At 50.5% G+C, this 18,433-nt stretch overlaps 1 protein-coding gene across 1 annotated transcript in view; it reads left to right on the plus strand.

The window, feature by feature from the left end:
- Positions 1 to 18,433, plus strand: part of CNTFR (ciliary neurotrophic factor receptor) — a 139,739-nt gene that overhangs the window by 114,288 nt on the left and 7,018 nt on the right. The window contains exons 5-7 of the mRNA XM_066339577.1: positions 5,823 to 5,940; positions 6,738 to 6,904; positions 14,023 to 14,186. Coding sequence (XP_066195674.1) covers positions 5,823 to 5,940; positions 6,738 to 6,904; positions 14,023 to 14,186 — 449 coding nt within the window. The remainder of the gene's footprint in view (positions 1 to 5,822; positions 5,941 to 6,737; positions 6,905 to 14,022; positions 14,187 to 18,433) is intronic.

The raw sequence follows: 18,433 nt of genomic DNA on the forward strand, positions 1-18,433 counted from the left end.
TCTTTCTTTTCTCTCTCTCTCCCAAAAATTTACAGCACCGCCTCTTGCCATGCTCACTGAATTTTCTGCAAGGGAAATGAGAAAATCCATAGCTTGGTTTATGAGCGCCAATCAGTGCAAAACAGGGCCTTTAAGAAATTTATCTGTTGCTGAGTCCACCTTTTTCTCCAGCACCTTCTTGGGGAATAAATTCTTGCTCTTTGAGGCTGGGGAGATGGCTCTTTGGTGGCAGCAGGATCAGGGGTCTTTGGCTGCAGCTGCAGGTGTCCCTGGCCCATTTGGGGAGCTACCAGGGAGGTGCTGCAGTGTTGGATCTGAGGGCTGGGCTAGATGCTGGCTGAATGTGGGCAGCTCTGGTGATGAGCTGGGATGACTCACACTCCAGAGGGATACGTCTTCAGTGTCTAATTTCAAGGGAAAGGAATATCCCTCTGAAAATGTCCACTTGCTAAGCTTGGGGTGGCTTAGACTGAATGGGAGAGTCATAAACCCTGTCTTCATCACTTGCTCAGGACACTCAGGAGTTCAAGGACAAACAAACCAATCTCATCCTGTGCCCCTGTACCCCTAGAGTCTCTAATTCTCTCTCAAATGAATTTTTCTGCATCAATTAAAAACAAAAAACAAAACAAGCAAGCAAACAAAAACCTCACACAAAACCAACAAATCAAAACCTTTTTTAACCTTCCTGAAGAAGTAGTGGTTATGAGATGTTCCCAGAGCATAGGGAGCATCACCTGCTGTCCTCCACACCACTTCTCACCCTCACACTTATCCAAGAACAGACAGTCAAGGGGAAACAGAGCATATTCTAAACCTCATCTCCCTCCCTTTCTTCAGCAACTAAACACAGTTGTACCCAAACATTTGGGTCCATGGAGGGGACTGTCCCCAGCCGTAGCCATGCTGCACTCCAGCACAGGTGGCACGTGGCAGACAGATGCTCCACCGATCCACCTGGCAGTAGAAATATGATTTATTCATCACTGTTTTCTTTGTTGTTTCCTACCAGCCTCCTGTACACAAACAAGCTTTTAGAAAAGTGTTGTTAGATAAATAATACATCGTGCTGGCAGCCAGCTTGTGTATAACAAAAGCATCTGTGTAGATGCGTGTGTGGCCTAGCAAGGTCTGCTGCTTTCGTGTCTGTGTGCTCAGTCCTGGCATCTCATGCCAGGTGGATTCCTATTGTGCTGTCCAAGCCTCTGCAGCTTTGCTTTTGGTCAGTTGGATGGCTTTTTTTCTATATTGGTACATATCCACCACCAGTGGTGTGAAAAACGTCTTTGGATGATGATCTAGTCATGTGATGGGCAAACAGCAGGAGTTTGGCAGCAGAACAAGATTGGTTGTGGGGTTGTCCCCCCATGTGGGGCAGCACAGGGATCCTGCCCATGTGCAGGCAGGCTGTGTCACAGCTGTACCTCTAGCTCAAGCACATGCTGCTGTTATGGACCCTGGAGTCTTTGCTGGCCCTAGACCGAGATGATGAGTTATGCAGGTGACCCCAAGAGCACACTATGGGCTCATTATCCCCCATCAGCCCAGTGCCTGAATGTGCCCCGAGTGCACCAGAAAAAATACCTCCTACAGAAGTGTTTGAGAGGCCTCTTAAAACTTTTATTGGCGCTATTTTTTGTATCACTCCACCTGTGGAGCAAGGCATCTTTAGTACATTCAGCCCTCAGCAGGAGAGGAAAATTATAACTGATCCATTTCAGAAACCTCTAAAAGTGACCTAAAATAACTTTTCTATATATAAAAGTGTCATGATTTTAATGTCCATTATCTCATGACCTAGCAGAGCTAGGAAAAGCTCTTGTAGATCATTTTTAGTGGTTTCTAAAATGGATTGGTCACACTTTTCCCCTGCACAGTGGGACTGAGGGTACAAGGACAACTGGGCTTTAGAGATGAGAAGGGAAACAAAAATCTGTTTCTGTACTGGTGTATCCAGAGCTGTTTCATCCTCAAGGACCACTTGTGATGCTGTCCCCAGCTGAACAGAAGTGCTGAAGCTGGTCAAGTGACAGCTATTTCCAAAAACCTGGAGAGTTAAATAGATGCAAAGCGTGGAGCACTGTGTGGTGGGAAAGCCAACTCCATCCCTGCCACTGGTCTTTTCAGGGATCTGCAGAGATGACGACCCTGGCACCAGCTTTCAGCGCTGTGACAGACCTAGATTTTGCTGGAGCATCTCATAGTTTTGAGCCATGCACCCAGATGGGATGTGCTCAGTTCTGAGCTCGTCTCTGAGCCTTTCTTCACCTCACCCAGAGCTTTTGCAGTGAGGCTGGTTGCAACCCAAGCCTCTGGGAAGCTGCCACATGCAGGCATTAAACACGCTGGGTTTTCAGAGAGAGAACATCAGCAGAGCACATGGGAGAAGTGGCTCCCTGCCATGCAAGAGGTTAATAGACAGATTAGAGAGGGCAGGCGCTGTTTGTGGCAAAAGGAAAATAGCTCTGCTTTTACAGAGTTCAGCAGCTCCATGAAGCAACAGGGATGTAAATATTTGCCAGAATTAGGGAGGCTGTGTGCAGGAGCCCAGGGAGGAGTGCCCAAGTAGATCAATGTGTTGTTTGGGCTTTTGTGGTGTGGGGCAGGTGCTGAGAGCTGGACATCCTCTGAGAGGGGATGGAGAAGGTTGGAGCAGGACACCCCACACCCAGACACACTGCCCAAAACCTCAGGACAGAAAAAGCCTTTAATGCTGCTCCCTTGATGGCTTTGTTTTCCTCCACTGCCTTTCTTGCACTCTCTGTTGTCCTGATGGGCTGGCCCACCTCCAAAGACAGCATTACAGAACACTGGATCGATTGGAGCCTGCAATTTTATTTGCTGTCTTTAAGAGCCTTTGATGGGCAGCATGAGCTGTGCCAGTGAGCTCTTTCCTGTGAGAGGAGGAGAGAGGAATAAGGTTGCAAGCTACCATTTCCTGTAGGGAGATGAGGAACCTGTCACCAGCTTGGAGAAGACACCATGGTTGGGTGGGCAAAGAACCCTCCTGATGTAGCAAGGCAGCTGAGAAGAGGCTTGCAGCCCTATCCTTTGTGGTGCCTGGTGTGGTGGCCATGGCCACCCATGTGGTGTCACAGTCACAGCCCCCTGTGGTACGCTGCAATGGCCTCACACTCTGCCATGAACTTTCCACCCATCAAGGTGGGAAGTGGAATAGCTGCCTGACAACGCCCTCCGGGGATGCCTGTGGCTCTGGGATTGCTGGCTCTCTGGAGAGATGGAGGTTGCGGGAGTGGCTGTGTGAGACAGCTTGTGTCTGCCCAGAAAGAGAGCGCAAAGGCTGGGGTGAGACAGGCTTCTTACAGCAAGCTTCCCTTCGGCTGCGTCCGTCCTTGAACTCTGCATCAGGAGGGCAGAGATGCGAGGATCATTTTGTCTCACTTCCCCAGTCTCTCCTTTCACCTCTGGCTTGCTAAAAGACACCAGAGGATAAGAGGTGGAGCATGCTGGACACAAAAGGTTGAGGCTGCTGTTGGGGACCAGCCTTGGAGCAGAGGGCAGGATTTTCCCGGCATTCAATGCTGTGGAAATGGGGCATCTTCAAAGGCTGCTGCGGAGTGGGGATGGAAGCAGGATACAGAATGGGAAGCCCTCCCTCCTCCTCCCAGCAAAACGAACCTGGCGGAGTGAGCCCGCCCCAGCCTCCTCAGCGAAGGAATTATCACAGATCACAAAGAGCCAGATCCGGCGTGATACCGGAGACAATGGAGATAAATTATCCTCAGATGGAGTAATTGTGGTACATAGCAGCGCAGCATCTTGGGCCGTGCTGGTAGGGCTGGACCCTGCAGGACTCGAGGAACGCTCAAAAAAGCCCCTCCTGCTTCCGCCCGGCTCCCCGGCGACTCTAGGTTACGAGCGGAACAGCTGAGCACAAGCAGCAAGTGAGCGAGTCGCTTACGGTGGTATCCCCAGTGTCCCCAGCATCCCCAAGCAGCATTCCCAGCCCCATCCCTGTTTGCCGGGTGCCGGGTAGGTGCTGTTAGCCCACAGTGCCACCACGCGGTCACCCGACACCCAGAGGCTGTCCCCAAACCCCCTTCACCCCTTCAGCCCCTCCGGGACATCTCCCGACCCCCCCTTGCACCCTGCGAAGGGCAATGCTGCCTTTGCTCCCGCACGCCCAGGGGAGTCAGGGAAGGGGTTAAGGAGCCTGCGGGGAGGAGGAAGAGGATGGGGCCGTAGCAGGGATCAGGCCCTTCTCTCTGGCTTTGCGATTAGCCATTCTGTTTTGATGTGGAGGGTCTGCTTGAATAATTTAACCGGGAGGCTCATTAACCAGGCTCTGGCCTTCGTCTGTCGGCTGAAGGCTGAAATAGCCATTAGGAAGAACACGCGGAGCGGAGCGCCGCAGCCTTCCGTCCCACCAGCCCCCTCCGTTCCCTCTCCCTCTCCTCCTTGCTCCCTGCTCCCTGACTCTGCTACACTTGGCTCCCTTAGCAGCTGCTTGCGCCCTCTAAGCCCTTCCCAAGGAGTGCTGGGGGTGTGCAATTCCTGTGCCTCAGTTTCACCTCTGTGGACCATAGTAGATTCTGGAGACTCCAATCGGAGCTGGAGCTCATTCCATCCTCTGAGAAAGCTGTGCCTCTGAGTGTGTCGTGCCACTGACACCTGGGCTGTGGGGTTGAAGAGGCACTGAGGCTGCCAGGTCTGCTCGATTTGTTTCAAAGCACCTGCTTGGAGAGAAGAGCATGTACTGAGATATTCCCAGTGGGTGGATGGGGATGATAGCTAACGAAGGTAAAGAGGGAACACCACAAGATCAAACAGCCTTTCTAAGGGGAATCCTGGTGCCCATCCAGCCCAGGGAGTGCTTTTTATGGCAAGGCACTGTGCCAGTGTGCTGCTTTTAACAATCAATGCAAGTGCCTGGGTACCAAGAAGAGTTGACCTCGGTGTCAGACCAGGTAAGACTGTTAGCAACAAGGGCAAAATTTATCAGCCAAAAGGTATCACATCTCATTCTTTGCATGTACTGTCCCTCAGCATTTTGCAGAGTTTTCCTGCAACTCTTGTTGTGCTCCTGCAAAAAGCAGAGTGCACTGCACAAGTGTCCAGGAAAGCCAAGTACAGTGTGAACACTTTGCTGGGTTTAAATTCCCCTTCTGCCTCTAACCTCAAGGATCAGCTGATAAAGCCAGAGGAAGGCTGCTCCTGCTGGGTGCTCTCATCCTGTCTCCTGTTGCCTCTGTATCTCTTTGGAGGCAGTGCAACTGAGTCAGGGATGTTCTTCCCCCATGCCAAAGGCATTAACACTCTTAGTCTTCCTGCAGAGCTGGATTTTCTCGGCTGGTTTCACATTGTTCCTCATCTTGCCAGTGGTCCTTCTTCCTCCCTTGGGTCACCTCTGATCATTTGGAGGATCATCCCTCAATAAGTTTATCATTTCCCAGGGATGTGGCAGAGAAAGCTGCGAGCAGTGTAGATTAATGGGGTCAAGAGAGCAGCACTTCTTCCTCATCAGCAACTCCTCTGTCACAGCCTTGAAGACAATTTCCCCTGGTACCTGAAAACTTTTTTTCTGTCACCCCATCCCTCATAAGAAGCAGTCAGCTGCATGAGGAGAAGGTGAGTTTTGCACAGCCCAGCCCAAAGTAAGGTGTCATGGAGGACCTCAGCAGAAAACATGGGACAAAGACCCCCATGATACTTCCAGCAGCTGATACACACAGTCCAGGCTCCCACTGCAAACTCTCCCCTCCCAGTCTGGCAGCAGCTGGGAGTGGAGGGTCATCCCTTTGCTTGGAACTTGGTAATTACCCCACCTCAGCAGGTAATTTCCGTTTCTCTTTCCCTGGCAGCTCCCCCAAAGGAGCCAGTGCTGATGTGCCGATCCAACAACTATCCGAAGGGTTTCTACTGCAGCTGGCACCTGCCCACTCCTACATACATCCCCAACTCCTTCAACATCTCTGTCATGTAAGTGTCTGGGAAGAAAGGATGAAACAGGGTGAGTTCCAGTCCCTGCAGCCCGGGTCAGGTCTCAAGTAGTGCCATGAAGTCTGGGGGAAGTGGGTCTGGCCTGTGCTGAGCATATGGTATCAGTGTCCCAAAACTGGGCATGGGAAAGGATTTTCTGGGGACATACAAACTGCATGTTTGACTTTGGACTTTGTGCCGAAAAAGTCTCAATTTCTCTAGAAGGGACTGGGAAAGTCCTCATCTCCCAGGTCCCCTTTCCATGCTTCCCAAGACTTATCCTCTCTGCACCAGTTGTCTGTAGTGGATGCTGTGCCCACTGTTTTTTGGCACATTTGGCACAGCCATGCTGTTTTCTGGTGTAAGCTGTTTTTTGTTGGGCAGCAGCAGCTTCTCTCACCTGGAACTGGCCATGGTATGGCATCATTCCCTACCCTGAACCTGAGTGCTGGCACAGCCCTTATGCAAGATGATGCCATGTATTATCTCCTGAGATTTGTGTCACCATCAGAAAGGAGACCTTGTTCCTCTCATGAGAGGGCCAGACCCAAACCCAACCCAGCAGGGGCCACCATGAGGACATTCACTGCAGCCTCTGTGTAGGCTTGGGAGAAAACCTCATACACAGGAGCCCACACAATTCCCTGGCATGAGGAAAGGAGCCCTTTGGCTGCAGCAAGGGCTGGTGCATGGGGACCATTGTCTTAGTGGGGATGCAAAGCTGCATAGTCTGCCTCCTTCCTCCAGCAGCTTGGGTGCATCCACAGGTAACAGCTGTTCTCACCTCTGCTTTCCAGACACGGCACAAAAGACATGGTCTGTGAGAAGGATGCCATTCCCAAAAACAGGTGTCACATCAGATACCTCCAGCTCTTCTCAACAGTGAAGTACAAGGTGACTCTGACAGTCACAAATCCTCTGGGCAAAAACTTCACCACTCTCACCTTTGACGAGTTCGCCATAGGTAACTTCCACGGCAGCAACTGCCCTCTCCAGGGTGGTGTTGGGGTTGGTTTGCTCTGCAGTGTCATCCATCAGAAAGATGGGGCAAGGAAGGGACTGGTTTTCCAAGTGGAGATTCTGCTTACCCATGGAGATGGGGTCTGAGCCACTCAGGCATTCTCCCTGTGCTCCTCCTATTCCCAGGGTCTTGCTGGTCCACCTGAGTGTCCTGGGAGAGCCAGGCAGGACACCCACAGGCAGCCTCCATGCGAGGCACATCAGTGGCCTGGTGTCAGGCGTGATCCCACCCTCAGTGGTCCAGATTGCCTGTGGTTGCCTTGTTCTCCCCTGTTTGAGACGCTGGGGAAGAAGCTGCCATGTATTAGGGCAGACAGCTGTGAAAATTGTGAGGTCCAAATGGTGTTGCCATTCTTACCCCTCTGAGTGTCCTTAAAGGAGAGGTTTGATTTTTATGCTGGAAGCAGAGTCATGGGAATTAGGATTGGAAGAAAAATTAAAGTGTCCTATTCTCTTGTCTTCTCTCCATCCATAGTCAGGATAAAATTCTCCTGTAGTTGAGTTCCCCCATCCCTTACCTAATATTTTCCCTAAAACTTTATTCCTTCTTTTGCACCTCTTCACTGCCCATCAGGACATCAGATGCTGTGCTGTGTGGGACAGGGAGCAGCAGGCCCTGTGGACTGGAGCTGTCCATGTCTTGGGCTGTGCCACAGGGATGCTTCCTAACCTTGTCCAGACCCACAGCAGAGAGACTCCCCTGACTGTGAAGGGCAGGCATGATCTGAGCAGTCCAGTGCCAAACACAGAAGAGCAGGGAGCTTCTGCCACTATCCAAAGCCGGATTACAGCTGGTGCTGTGACATCCTCAAAGAACAGGAAAAATAGGAGAGAATGGAATTCAGGAATACACTGAAAAACAGTCTTCTGGTTGGATGTGGCAAGTGAAGCTGAAAAACAAATAAGTGAGTCATTAAAGTGCAGCCAGTGGTTAGTCTTTGCCTTTGATGTGCTGCGCATCATAGCATGAGGAAGCTGGAAGTGCTGGAGTGCAAGAAGAGGAGCTCCACTGCTATACCAGATTTTCCCTTTGCACCCCAAATCCTGGAAAATATCAAACAAGGCACCAGCTCTGAACAGACCAGGGAAAAAACTTTGGAGTGGGGGCTGTCCTGCTATGTGTCTACAGTCATGGTCCATACCTGAAGCTTGGGTTCATCAGTCCTTTGGAATGCCAATAACAATGCAGGGAGCTTTGCAGGGATGTGGTGGAATTTCAGTCACTTGGGTGCCTTTAAATGTGGTTGAAATTGCTGTGTTTGTGGAAGATACACTCCTTAAAAATGAAGGTAACCTCCAGCCTGCATGGCCCAGGACAGCAATTAAGCAACATTTTCCAAGTTCTTTGCATTCCCTCCTGCAGGAGTTCAGGGCACCCTCTTGTAACGTCTGTATCCCACCCATGCCCTGCCTAGCTTCCCAAACATCTGGTCCTCCATCCAGCACACAAGAGCAGCTCCCCTGGGGAAGCACACCCAGCTGCAAGCCTCGGGCATCCCAAAACCAGCACAAAGCTGGATCCAGTCCAGTAGCTTGAACTTGGCCCAGGTCAGAGCACAGAGTAGGTGAGCAGAGGCCAGCACTGCCCCAGGCCAGCCCTTAGCACAGGTGCACTCTTGTGGCCCTTGCACAAGTGCCTGGAAGGGTGCAGGGTGCTTGGACATGTCTCAGCAGTGCGCTGAAAGGTCAGACCACCCGGCATCACCTGGATCCAGGATGGCACTTGGGGAAGGGGTGATGGGCTGATGCCGATAGGAGAGGCTGTGTCCTGCACCAGCCCACTCCCATAACCACTTCAGTATCCAGTGGCCTTAAAATCTCTATATTCTGTATGATAGAGAAATTCGCCTCCTCAGGATTTGGTACAGGTGCTATGCATCAGCAGCACAGAGAGGGTGGTGACAGAGTGCTGAAGCAGGCAGTCACAGGCTTGGCAGATCATTACAGCATCTGCTGCTGCTGCACAACAGCCACCTACCCCATGTGGAACTTCCCTGCATGCCATCCTGGTGTTAAAACAAGTGCACTGCATTGCTGCGTTTTGCTAGGCAGTTTTGCCCCAAGTTGCCTGCGGTCCTCGCTGAAGCTTCAGTGTCTTCCAGCCCTCTTCTCTGCAGCTGCAGTCCAGGCTGTGTCCCAGCATCCAGTAGATTCTCTGGGGATCTCAGCTGGCCTGATGAGTTCTCAGCTGGGAGATTTTTCTGGGTTTCCCTTTGCTAGATGAAGGGTGGAAAACCTATGGCTCAGGGCAAAGCCGCTGCTTCGCCTCATTGAGAAAATGCTGAGTGGGAACATTGCAACATCTGCACACATCCTGCTAAAATGAAGAGACAGTGTCAGCCAGGACTTGTGTGATGCTTCTCCTGAAATCCCTGGGCTGTGGTTGTCAGAGCCTGCATTATGTTTTCCTCTCAGGCTAGAGAAAAACATCATACCTTCTGTGTGGAGGTTAAAGTACAGCCACATAACTCTGATCTCATGCCCTGCTAGGGACAGAGCAACCTGGAGCCAAGGAGAGAGCAGTGCAAGGCCGGAAGCTCTCCCTCCCACCACCATCTGAGCTGGGAGAAAGCCCTCTCCTTTCAGACCACCCACCCAGGCTGGGCAAGCACAAAAAGCCCCCTGGGAAGAAGTGACCTCCTTTGGTTTTGCTTCTTCACTCCTTTCTCTGTCCCTGGAGCCTCCAGCAGAAAATCCCTTCCCCAGCCACTCACAAGATGGTCTCTAATTGAGTGGAAAATGACTGGTACTTTCTTTTGCTGTCCTGAGCCCTTGCTGGCGGTCGTGCCGTGCTGGATATTAGCAGCCAGCTGCGAAGGGTCACTCTGCATTGTCATTTCCAATGATGACTGGAAAAGCTTTTCCGGCCCTCTGGCCCCCATCTCCTATTGGTAGGAGATCCAGACTGCTTTCCTCCTCATCTTGATCCTACAAATTGTTTTCATGATTATATCTTCTGCAAAAGTATTGATATTAATAAAGGTGAGTGTGAGGAAGCCCTGCAGAGCCCTGCGGACATCAGGGCTACAGCCCCAGGGAGGAGGAAGTGGAAAAGAAGCTGCAGGGAAGAGGACCTGGAGGGATAGGAAGATGCTGAAGAGGAGTGAGATGGTGTGTAAGAAGCTGCCACCTCCTTCATGATGGCTGGAAGAGCACGGAGACATTTTTGGCCCACTAGGATAGAACCACATCTTCCTCACTTGTGTTGCATCCCAAGAGCTACTTTTTTGCATCCCCCAGGAAAGCCAGGACAGAACCACCACACAGCAACACTGGTGTCCTGCCTCAGCACCTTTCTTGTCATATGATCCTGGGGAAGAATATGAGAAGATGCAGAGCATTAAAAGGAGGAAGGCAGCCTTTGATGCGGCCTTGCAGGTGTGGATACCTTCCTCAAATGTGCTGTCCATTCCTTGTGTGACCTTGAGAAGGTCATCTGATCCTTTCAACTCCAGCTCTGGGGCAATGAAGATGCAGAGCATCTCAGAGAGGCTGCATGATGCCCATGTCTGTATGAAATTCAGAGTCTTTGAACACAGGTATACAGTTGCCTAAGCAGAAGGTCAGTTCAATTCATACTACTTAGGGAGGCAGAATTAAATTACCTAGACTGACATTTGGCTAAGACGTGGAGTTTAATATCCCTCTGCTCATGGAAAATGCCAGGGGATATTTAATGGCCGTAAGAGATCCATTTTGTGCTTGTTGGAGAGACGGGATGGGCGACAGGCCACTCCATGCCACAGGGTCTCAGCTGCCTTTCTGAACCACCAGATTCATTTTGAGACATGTCTGACAACAGCCAGGGGCGATGGATAGCTAAAAACTTGCAGTTAAGAGTGAGCGTGCAGCGTGCAGTTAAGGAGAAGCTGCTTCCTGATGGTCTTCTTGCACTTCAAGCCCTCACTTAGACACAGCAGCCAAAAACCAAGCAGGAAGAGCTGAAAGTAGCCTTCTGGCCCAGTCCCCTTCCCAGGAATGTCTGATGATGCTCCCTCAGCTCTGCAGGATAATATTACATCTGGTTTTATAGCCGCTTAACCAGTACTCAGCCTAATGCCCATCATCCATTATTATTATTACTATTACTGCTTTTATTACGTTACTGCCTGCAGGCCCTCAGTGAGGACAGGGCTCTATTATGCTGGCTGATGTACAGCCAGACAGCCCCTACCTCACCATGTGCAGGCTGAATGGAGGCAGACAAAGGCTGGGAAAGCAGGAGCATTTGTCCCTGTCTGCAGGGTATAAAGGACGCCTTCAAGGGCACACAGAAATCGGGAAGCTGGACACAGCCTGTCTCCCCTCACTCCTCAGCTGGCCCCCGTGGGACGAGCCCAGGTGTTTCCCATGGTAAGAACAGCAGGATGAGGTCTGTCCTAAGAGACATAGGTTTGGATCTCTCTGGTCCCCTCTCCTGGCTGTTGGATACCTGCTGCCTTGGAAGGACAGGGCAGGAACAGTTTTGGCTTTGTGGTTTTGAAGGGGTTGGCCCTGCTGTGCTCTCCAGCCTGGGCAGGAATCCTGTAGATGGAGGAACACATGAGGAGGTACCAGGGACTTTTGGTTTTCCTGTTAACCTGCAGTACTGTTTGAAGGCTCATAGCAGCTGGGAACATGCACTTGAAGCCAGGGCAGTCTTTCCCTGTGCACCAGTAACAGTGTATAACTCGCAGGATAGGGGCTAGGGGTCACATCCCTGCAAAATGGGTAGGTGATTCCCACCTCAGCATCAGGGCACTTTTTTTTCTGACTTCCCTTTAACAGGCACAGTAGTATTTCTCATTGCTGCCCAAGCACATATGCCATGCCCAACTAAATTTAATCATGCCTTCAGGCTGACACACTAAAAACCAAATGCAGGCCAGCCCCCCTGCATTATCCCAGGGAGTATCCACTGCATCTATCCCTAGCCCAGCACTTTTCCTTCCCGCTTTCTCGCTGCAGAGCTGCAGCTCACAGTCATCTGCATTCGTTCAGCCAAACAGACTTTTGTTTTGCAAACCTATCCTGCTGAGCCAACATGGATTTATACTTTTCCGTATGCATTTGGACTCCAAGTCTCTGTTGATGGAAGCTGATGTCCAGCCCCAGTCCTGGGATTCAAAGGGAGCAGAGGAATTGCAGAGCCATCTGGAGTAGCTCAGCACAGCCCCAGCAAAGCATTCCTATAGCTGAGGATAAAGCTGTAAATTGAAAATTGTGCCCCATCCTGCCACAGAGAGGGGTCTATGGCAGTTGGGAGGTGGCACTAGGCACCCCAGGTCAGGCTCACCAGCTGACCAGCCAGTGCCAGAGCCTCTGGAAGCATCCTCTCAGTGCGAAGTGACATTGGAAGGAGGAAGTTGCCCAGCCCACCTCAAACCCACTGTGACAGCGGGAAGGTGGTGAAAGCCAGAGTGGTGGTGAAGATGATGGTGATAAAGGACTGCAGCAGGGTGTGTGCCAGGGTGCTCAGCAAGAGTAGGTTGGGGAGAGAGAGGTAGTGGTGGGCTACGTCATGAGGGAAGCAGGTCCCACCAAGGCAGTTAGGCTGTGGTTTCATTTCAGCAACCTCTCTGCCTCACCTGCAGACAATAAAGTGTGTTCTCAAAGCATCACAGGCTGGTTTCTCCTGAAAGGAGCAAGCAATGGGAGTGCAGAGACAGTTGCTGCAATGCCACCATCATTCTGGAGCAGGAGTGGCAGCAAGCAGCTCACATGTGACTCCACTTGCAGCAGACTGGCTGCGCATCAGCACCTGATCCCATGTGAGTGAGGGAAAGATGCCCTTCACACATAGGGTAGGGCTGCAGGCAGGCTTAGGTGGTGAGGGGGCAGCTCACTCACCACCACCTCCTTCCTCTCTCAGAGTAAGCAAAGCCCTTGTGAGGGCATCACTTCCCACCCACAGTGGGTGAACCCTGGAGTCAGCATGGAGAAGACCTCTGAGTGCAGGACAGGAACCCTGCCAGGCAGAAAGGGGCTCCCCACAGCTCCACCATCTCTCTTCCATCCTTAGGAGGGGAGTTTGATGCTGACATCTTGACAGGCTTCTGCTCAAGGTGGTCAGAGCCTGGGGACCATTGTTCAGTCCAGAAATTTTCAGGTCATGAGAGATACACTTGCCTGCATATGAACTTGGAAGGGGGTTAAGGACCTTCCCAGGACATGAGGACTCACGTGCATTGCTGTTCTTGGAGTGCACAGAGATCCCTCATCCACCTCTGGCACAGTTGTGTGCCTAGCTCCATGTGTCCAGCTCTTTCCTGACCATGATTAAAGGATAAACATGGGCATACACAAAATTTTTTAGCTTTGCTATTGCAATTGGGAGTTTGAGCTGTCAGGATTTGATCAAACCCTTGGCAAGGAGCAATGACTGCTCTGCAACAGGCAGCGACATTCATCACAGCCTGTCTGTGATGAGCTTCCGACACTCTGGAAGTAGCTGCAACATCAAAGCATGTTGCATAGCTCACAGCCAATTAATATTCACCTGAAATACATATCCGGTAGCAAGGAAATATCCCCATATCCCAAAAGCAGAGCAGGGCAGTGAGAGTGAGAGAGAGCTAAGGTGGAAGGTGACCAAGGCAATCCTTCCCCTTTAGTAGAAATGATGTGCTAATGCTTTGAATCCTCAAAACCCTAGCCCTAAACCCAAGGGCCAAACCCTGCCACATTATTGTAAGGTAAATAGGCTTGAATGTGTGTCAGACTCACAGAAATCAGCAGTTGCAAGGGAAGTGCAAGATTTTGGCTTGGTGGGCTCCTCATCCTGATCCTATTAGCCCTGTATAGGAGGGATGCTCTCTGCCCTGGCCCAGTTGTTTCCATGTGTCTCCAGTGCTGTCACTTCCTTAATGGTGGTGTCTTGAGCCAGAACAGCCATACCACTAACCTGGACATGTAAAGTTGATTTGCATCTCATTCGTTTGAGGAAAGGATGCATGTTGGCTGCTCCTCTTGGAAAGCACATGGTGCAAAGCCCAGCCAGCTTTGCCAAGGGGTATAAAGGAAATATGTCACTTCCTTTAGTATGCAAAGCTTTGCAAACCAGCCTCTTTTCTTCTCTTCCAGTAAAGCCAGACCCTCCAGAGAGTGTGGTGGCCAAACCCGTGCCCAATAACCCTCGAAGGTTGGAAGTGTCATGGCAAAACCCCTCATCATGGCCTGACCCTGAGTCTTTCCCACTGAAGTTCTTCCTGCGGTATCGGCCTCTCATCCTGGACCAGTGGCAACATGTGAGTGATGCTGCACCACCCAGGATGCAAGGGAGAGGGGCGAGCTCATGACTGGGAACAAGCTGCATTATAAAAAAGTGTTCGGGGATAAAAAAGATGCATATTTACTGCCCAGGCAACCTGGACCCTGTTCCTCTCCTTCTCTTTCTTGTTGCTTTTCTCTTCCTCTCCATCTTTCTTGTAGCTCACACTCTGCCTACAAATGGCTCTGCAGCCTCTGCCTGCTCCGCGTTTTCATCCATGGCCCCTATCTGCTTTACATACATATGTTCTATATAAAACTTGCCAACGAGATGTAAAAGGCATTTAAATATAAATGTCACCACATCTAAATGTGCCTCTGCCACATTTAGATTTTGAACTGGAGATGAAATACCGCTCACCATAACTCAGAGCACAGTCACCAGCAATTGCTGCGATGTTATCGTATTTCTTACTTTTATTTCTTGTTTCTTTAAAAAAAATAGTCAGTGAAATCCTTGGCAGCCCAGAGGACAGATTTCATTTGTTACTGCAGGAAGATAACAGGCTTTTTTTTTTTTTTTTTTTTTTTTTTTAACCTCTGTGTGCTGCTTGTATGCTTGAGTCGTGTAGGAAAGCATTCTGTGGCTGGAGAGGAGGTGCTGCTACTCTGGCAGAGTTCATCTAGCATCCCTTCTGTCCCCAGGCTGGGCCAGTTGAAAGCCAGTTAGACGCTTTGCTTGATAAAGGATTTTGTTAAAAAAACGGAAGTCAAATAAGAGGCAGCACTGGGTCCCTGGTCACCTGCATCAAAGAGCCAAGTGAGACTTTCTTCCAGCCAGCACTTCCAGGGGAGAGAAACGTGGGAGAGTGGAAGAGAGCCTTTGCTCATGGCTCTGCAAACTGTCTTGGCAACTTTTTGCATTTGCTTGGATTTTTTGATGAGGCAGCACCACAGGTTGTGTTTCAGATTGTTGCATTTGCTGATGGCGCTGAAAATCAGAAGGTTTTCCTGCTTGCCTCTTTGCCCTTTGCTTCCTTCCTAGTAGTGAGAGAGCATCTGTGGAGTATCCAGAGGGGTTAGAAAGTATAGGTGGAGTTTGGGTATTAGTTTTCTGTAGGTTTATTTTTTTTTAACTGTGGAAGAAATCTTCAAAATATAGAAGCTGTGTAAAAAGGGGAAGATTTAGTGGGAACTGCCAAGCACAACGTTGGTTGTATTCTTTTTTCCAAAGTGTGCAATTGTTGTGGGAAAAGCTGAGATTTTACCCTGCCACAGCCTGATCCAGCCAAATACCCTGTTTTGCACCCAAAAACTGATGTAGCCACTAAGCTACCTCGTACCTCAACACCCTTGGAGTGGCTGGTCTCTACATCACTGGGTGTGGGGCACCATAACTGCGGAGTCAAGCCACGCCAGTCCCCTCTGGCAGAGCCCTGAGGGGATGGTGTGGCCTCTCCATCAGTGCCCTCAAGCAGGCAGTGATGGTGGGAAGTACATGGAGGTGTTGGTGGCGCTGGTGACAGGGCCACCCTAGTTGGAAAAGGCAGTTCTTGGACAGTAAAAACTTAATTTCTTCTATATAAAAATACCCTGAAGTGCAGATAGAGCTCAAGGTACCAGCTTTCCTAGTGGGTATGAGGATGGCTGGGAATGGTTCATCTCCCAGCATTTTGGGAAGGTGCAGCAGTCCTGGGTACTGCTTTTAATCAATATTCCCTTGCAAGAGACATGTTCCTTATCACTGACTGTTGAAGAAGAGTGTTTGGGGAATAATTTGCTCAGTGAGCAAGTGCAAGCATTCAGTAAGTGAGGTGCCAGCCTTGTTTTCTGACTCCCTGCCCTGCTGGCTGGGTAATGAAAAATCTGATTTGTGGATGATTTGAGGAAAACTGCCACTATTCATCAGATGAATTATTTGTGAAGCCTAATTCAATCGTTTCCCAAACACCAGAGAAAGGCAGCACTGCAGCAGCTGGAGCTGCTCTGACCTCAGACCCCATTGGCACATTCAACCTGCTTATGCCAGCTGAGCACCCTGCAAATGCAGGTGTTTGTACGTAAAATTAACCCCACCAATGTCAGCATGCTTGGACCATGCCCAAGCCTCCCTGAACTCTTTGTTTGATTTACTACTTGTCATTTTGGAGGATGTTCCTGTTCCCCCAAATCAAGATAGAAAAGGGAAGGACACAGTTTGGTAGGTCCACGTCTACCTCATTTATCCTTCTTGTCCTGCAGTGGTGGTGTTTGGTCTCAGTTCAAAGGGACAAGTGCCCTGAGAAAGGATGAGGTGGTCATGTGTGCCATGCTTGCATCGGGGGTGGCTTAATTCTCGTGGAGGTGCAGGTCTCTTGTCACAGGCTGCCCCCCATCTTGGCTCTTGCTATCTCCACAGCCTGTTGGCACAGGAAAGCCTTGCTTTAATGCCCACACAACCTGCACGCTGACAATGGGGCAGCTTGGAGCTCAGTAGGGAGAGAAGTCCCTGCCAGCAGTCAGGAGGAGTTTGGTAACATCATGTTCTGGCTTGTCCCTGTCTGCCCAAGGTCCACAGGCTGACCACTATCCCGGCAACCCACCTCTGCACCAAAAGTAGCTTTTAAGCATGTACTTGGCAGTCCCGTGGGAAGCCCAGCTTCCCTGCAGGAGAAAACCCACAAAGAAGCGTCAGAGGCTGCCCAGAGACAGAATATACATGCAGGCTTTGCTCACACGTGGTGCTTCTTGGCAGAAGAAGAGGCTCCTCTTTCACCTCTCCACCTCCCGTTATCTTTGCAGGGTCTGATTTATGCACAGCACCTCGGCAGGCAGAACCGAATGAGCACTAATAGGATCAGATGGATGTCGAGCTGTCGAATACCATAGGGCCTGATTCAATCAGCATCTGCTTTCTTCCAGGCTCTTCCTTTCAGGATTTTAATAATGCCAGGGCTTGGCACCAGAAGATGAAGCCATCCGTGGCGGGAGCAGTGGATCTCATCAAGACTGCCATTGTGTGAGCTGGCCATAAATGCAGCTTCCCTTCCATCAGAGAAAGTCTGGTGATGCCTGGCCCAAGCATCCCACACCATGAAGCAATCTGTGGAGAGAGCACCTCAGAGCACCCTTCCCAGTGCTTTGCAAATTGGATTTGAGCCCCAGCGTGTCATTTGCAATCCTTTTCCCCTGCTCGGCAGCACCTTTCCACCCGGACCACTTAGCAGCTCTCATGTTGCAGTTTGCTCTGGGAATTACGGTGATGTGCTCTGGGAATTATTATCATGGAGGGATGATGATGATGGGCAATGATGTTTCCACATGGGCATGCAGTGAAGCATGTGCCGGATTATGCCACCTCACAGCAGCTCCTTTGAACCTGGGTACAAGCATTTCACAGCTGTTGGGGATGCAGCGTTGTCACATCGTGTCACATCATGTGGCCAAAGGCTCCCCTCCACCCCACCAGCGCTGAGCTCACTCTGAAACTCAAGCAACTTTAAATTCACACTCCTCCCTTTCTGGAAGAGGGGCTGGTGGTTTCTCTGCAGCCAGAAGAGAGATGGATATTTGTAGCCTAAACAATTTTTTATTCTCTTCTTTTGGCAAAATCTCCCGTTCTGTCTCCTGAATATAAAACATTAAATGTTTAGGGTATCCTTTATTTTTCTCCTGCTTTTAAGTTTGTAATTCAAGCCAGATTAGCGTGGTTTCCTCTTCTGTTTTATAGCCCCATCCTGGCCCCAAGCGAGCTCTCCTAATGCTCTCAGATGTTCCTCTAATGGCTTACCTAGGCTGGAACTGATACCCTTTCCTAATGGATTGCTAATAGCCTGTTTCTGGTTTTACAGGCTCCTTCAGTTAACTCGCAACAGCAGCGATTGCCGCACTCATACATGTGATCTCCCCGCGAGCACATCTGCACGCTCACCCCTGCATGCAGGCCAGACAACATCCTGAGCATCTTTAGGGAGCCGTGGGCAGGTCTTGCACCCAATTTTCTCCCCTCCTATGGCATTTTCGGGAGCAGGATCCCCCTCTTTTTGCAGGTTTTAGAGGGAGATCACGTGCGCTGAGCACTTGCCAGCTCGATGCACATCTCAGGAATGTGGCAAGGCTCAAGAAGGTATTTCTTATGCAGCGTCAGAGCTGGTGGCCAGACCGAGGGAGGATTTCCTACTGTGGGTTGCCAGCAATTTGCAGATGCCGTCGTGAAGTCTAATTGAACCCACTGGCCGCGCTGACAACATGAAATGTTAACGAACCGTGAGGCGAGCTGCGCCTCAGATCTTGAGATTTGCAGTAA

The sequence above is a fragment of the Sylvia atricapilla genome, chromosome Z, assembly GCF_009819655.1.
Source record: "Sylvia atricapilla isolate bSylAtr1 chromosome Z, bSylAtr1.pri, whole genome shotgun sequence".
NCBI classification, from domain to species: domain Eukaryota; kingdom Metazoa; phylum Chordata; class Aves; order Passeriformes; family Sylviidae; genus Sylvia; species Sylvia atricapilla.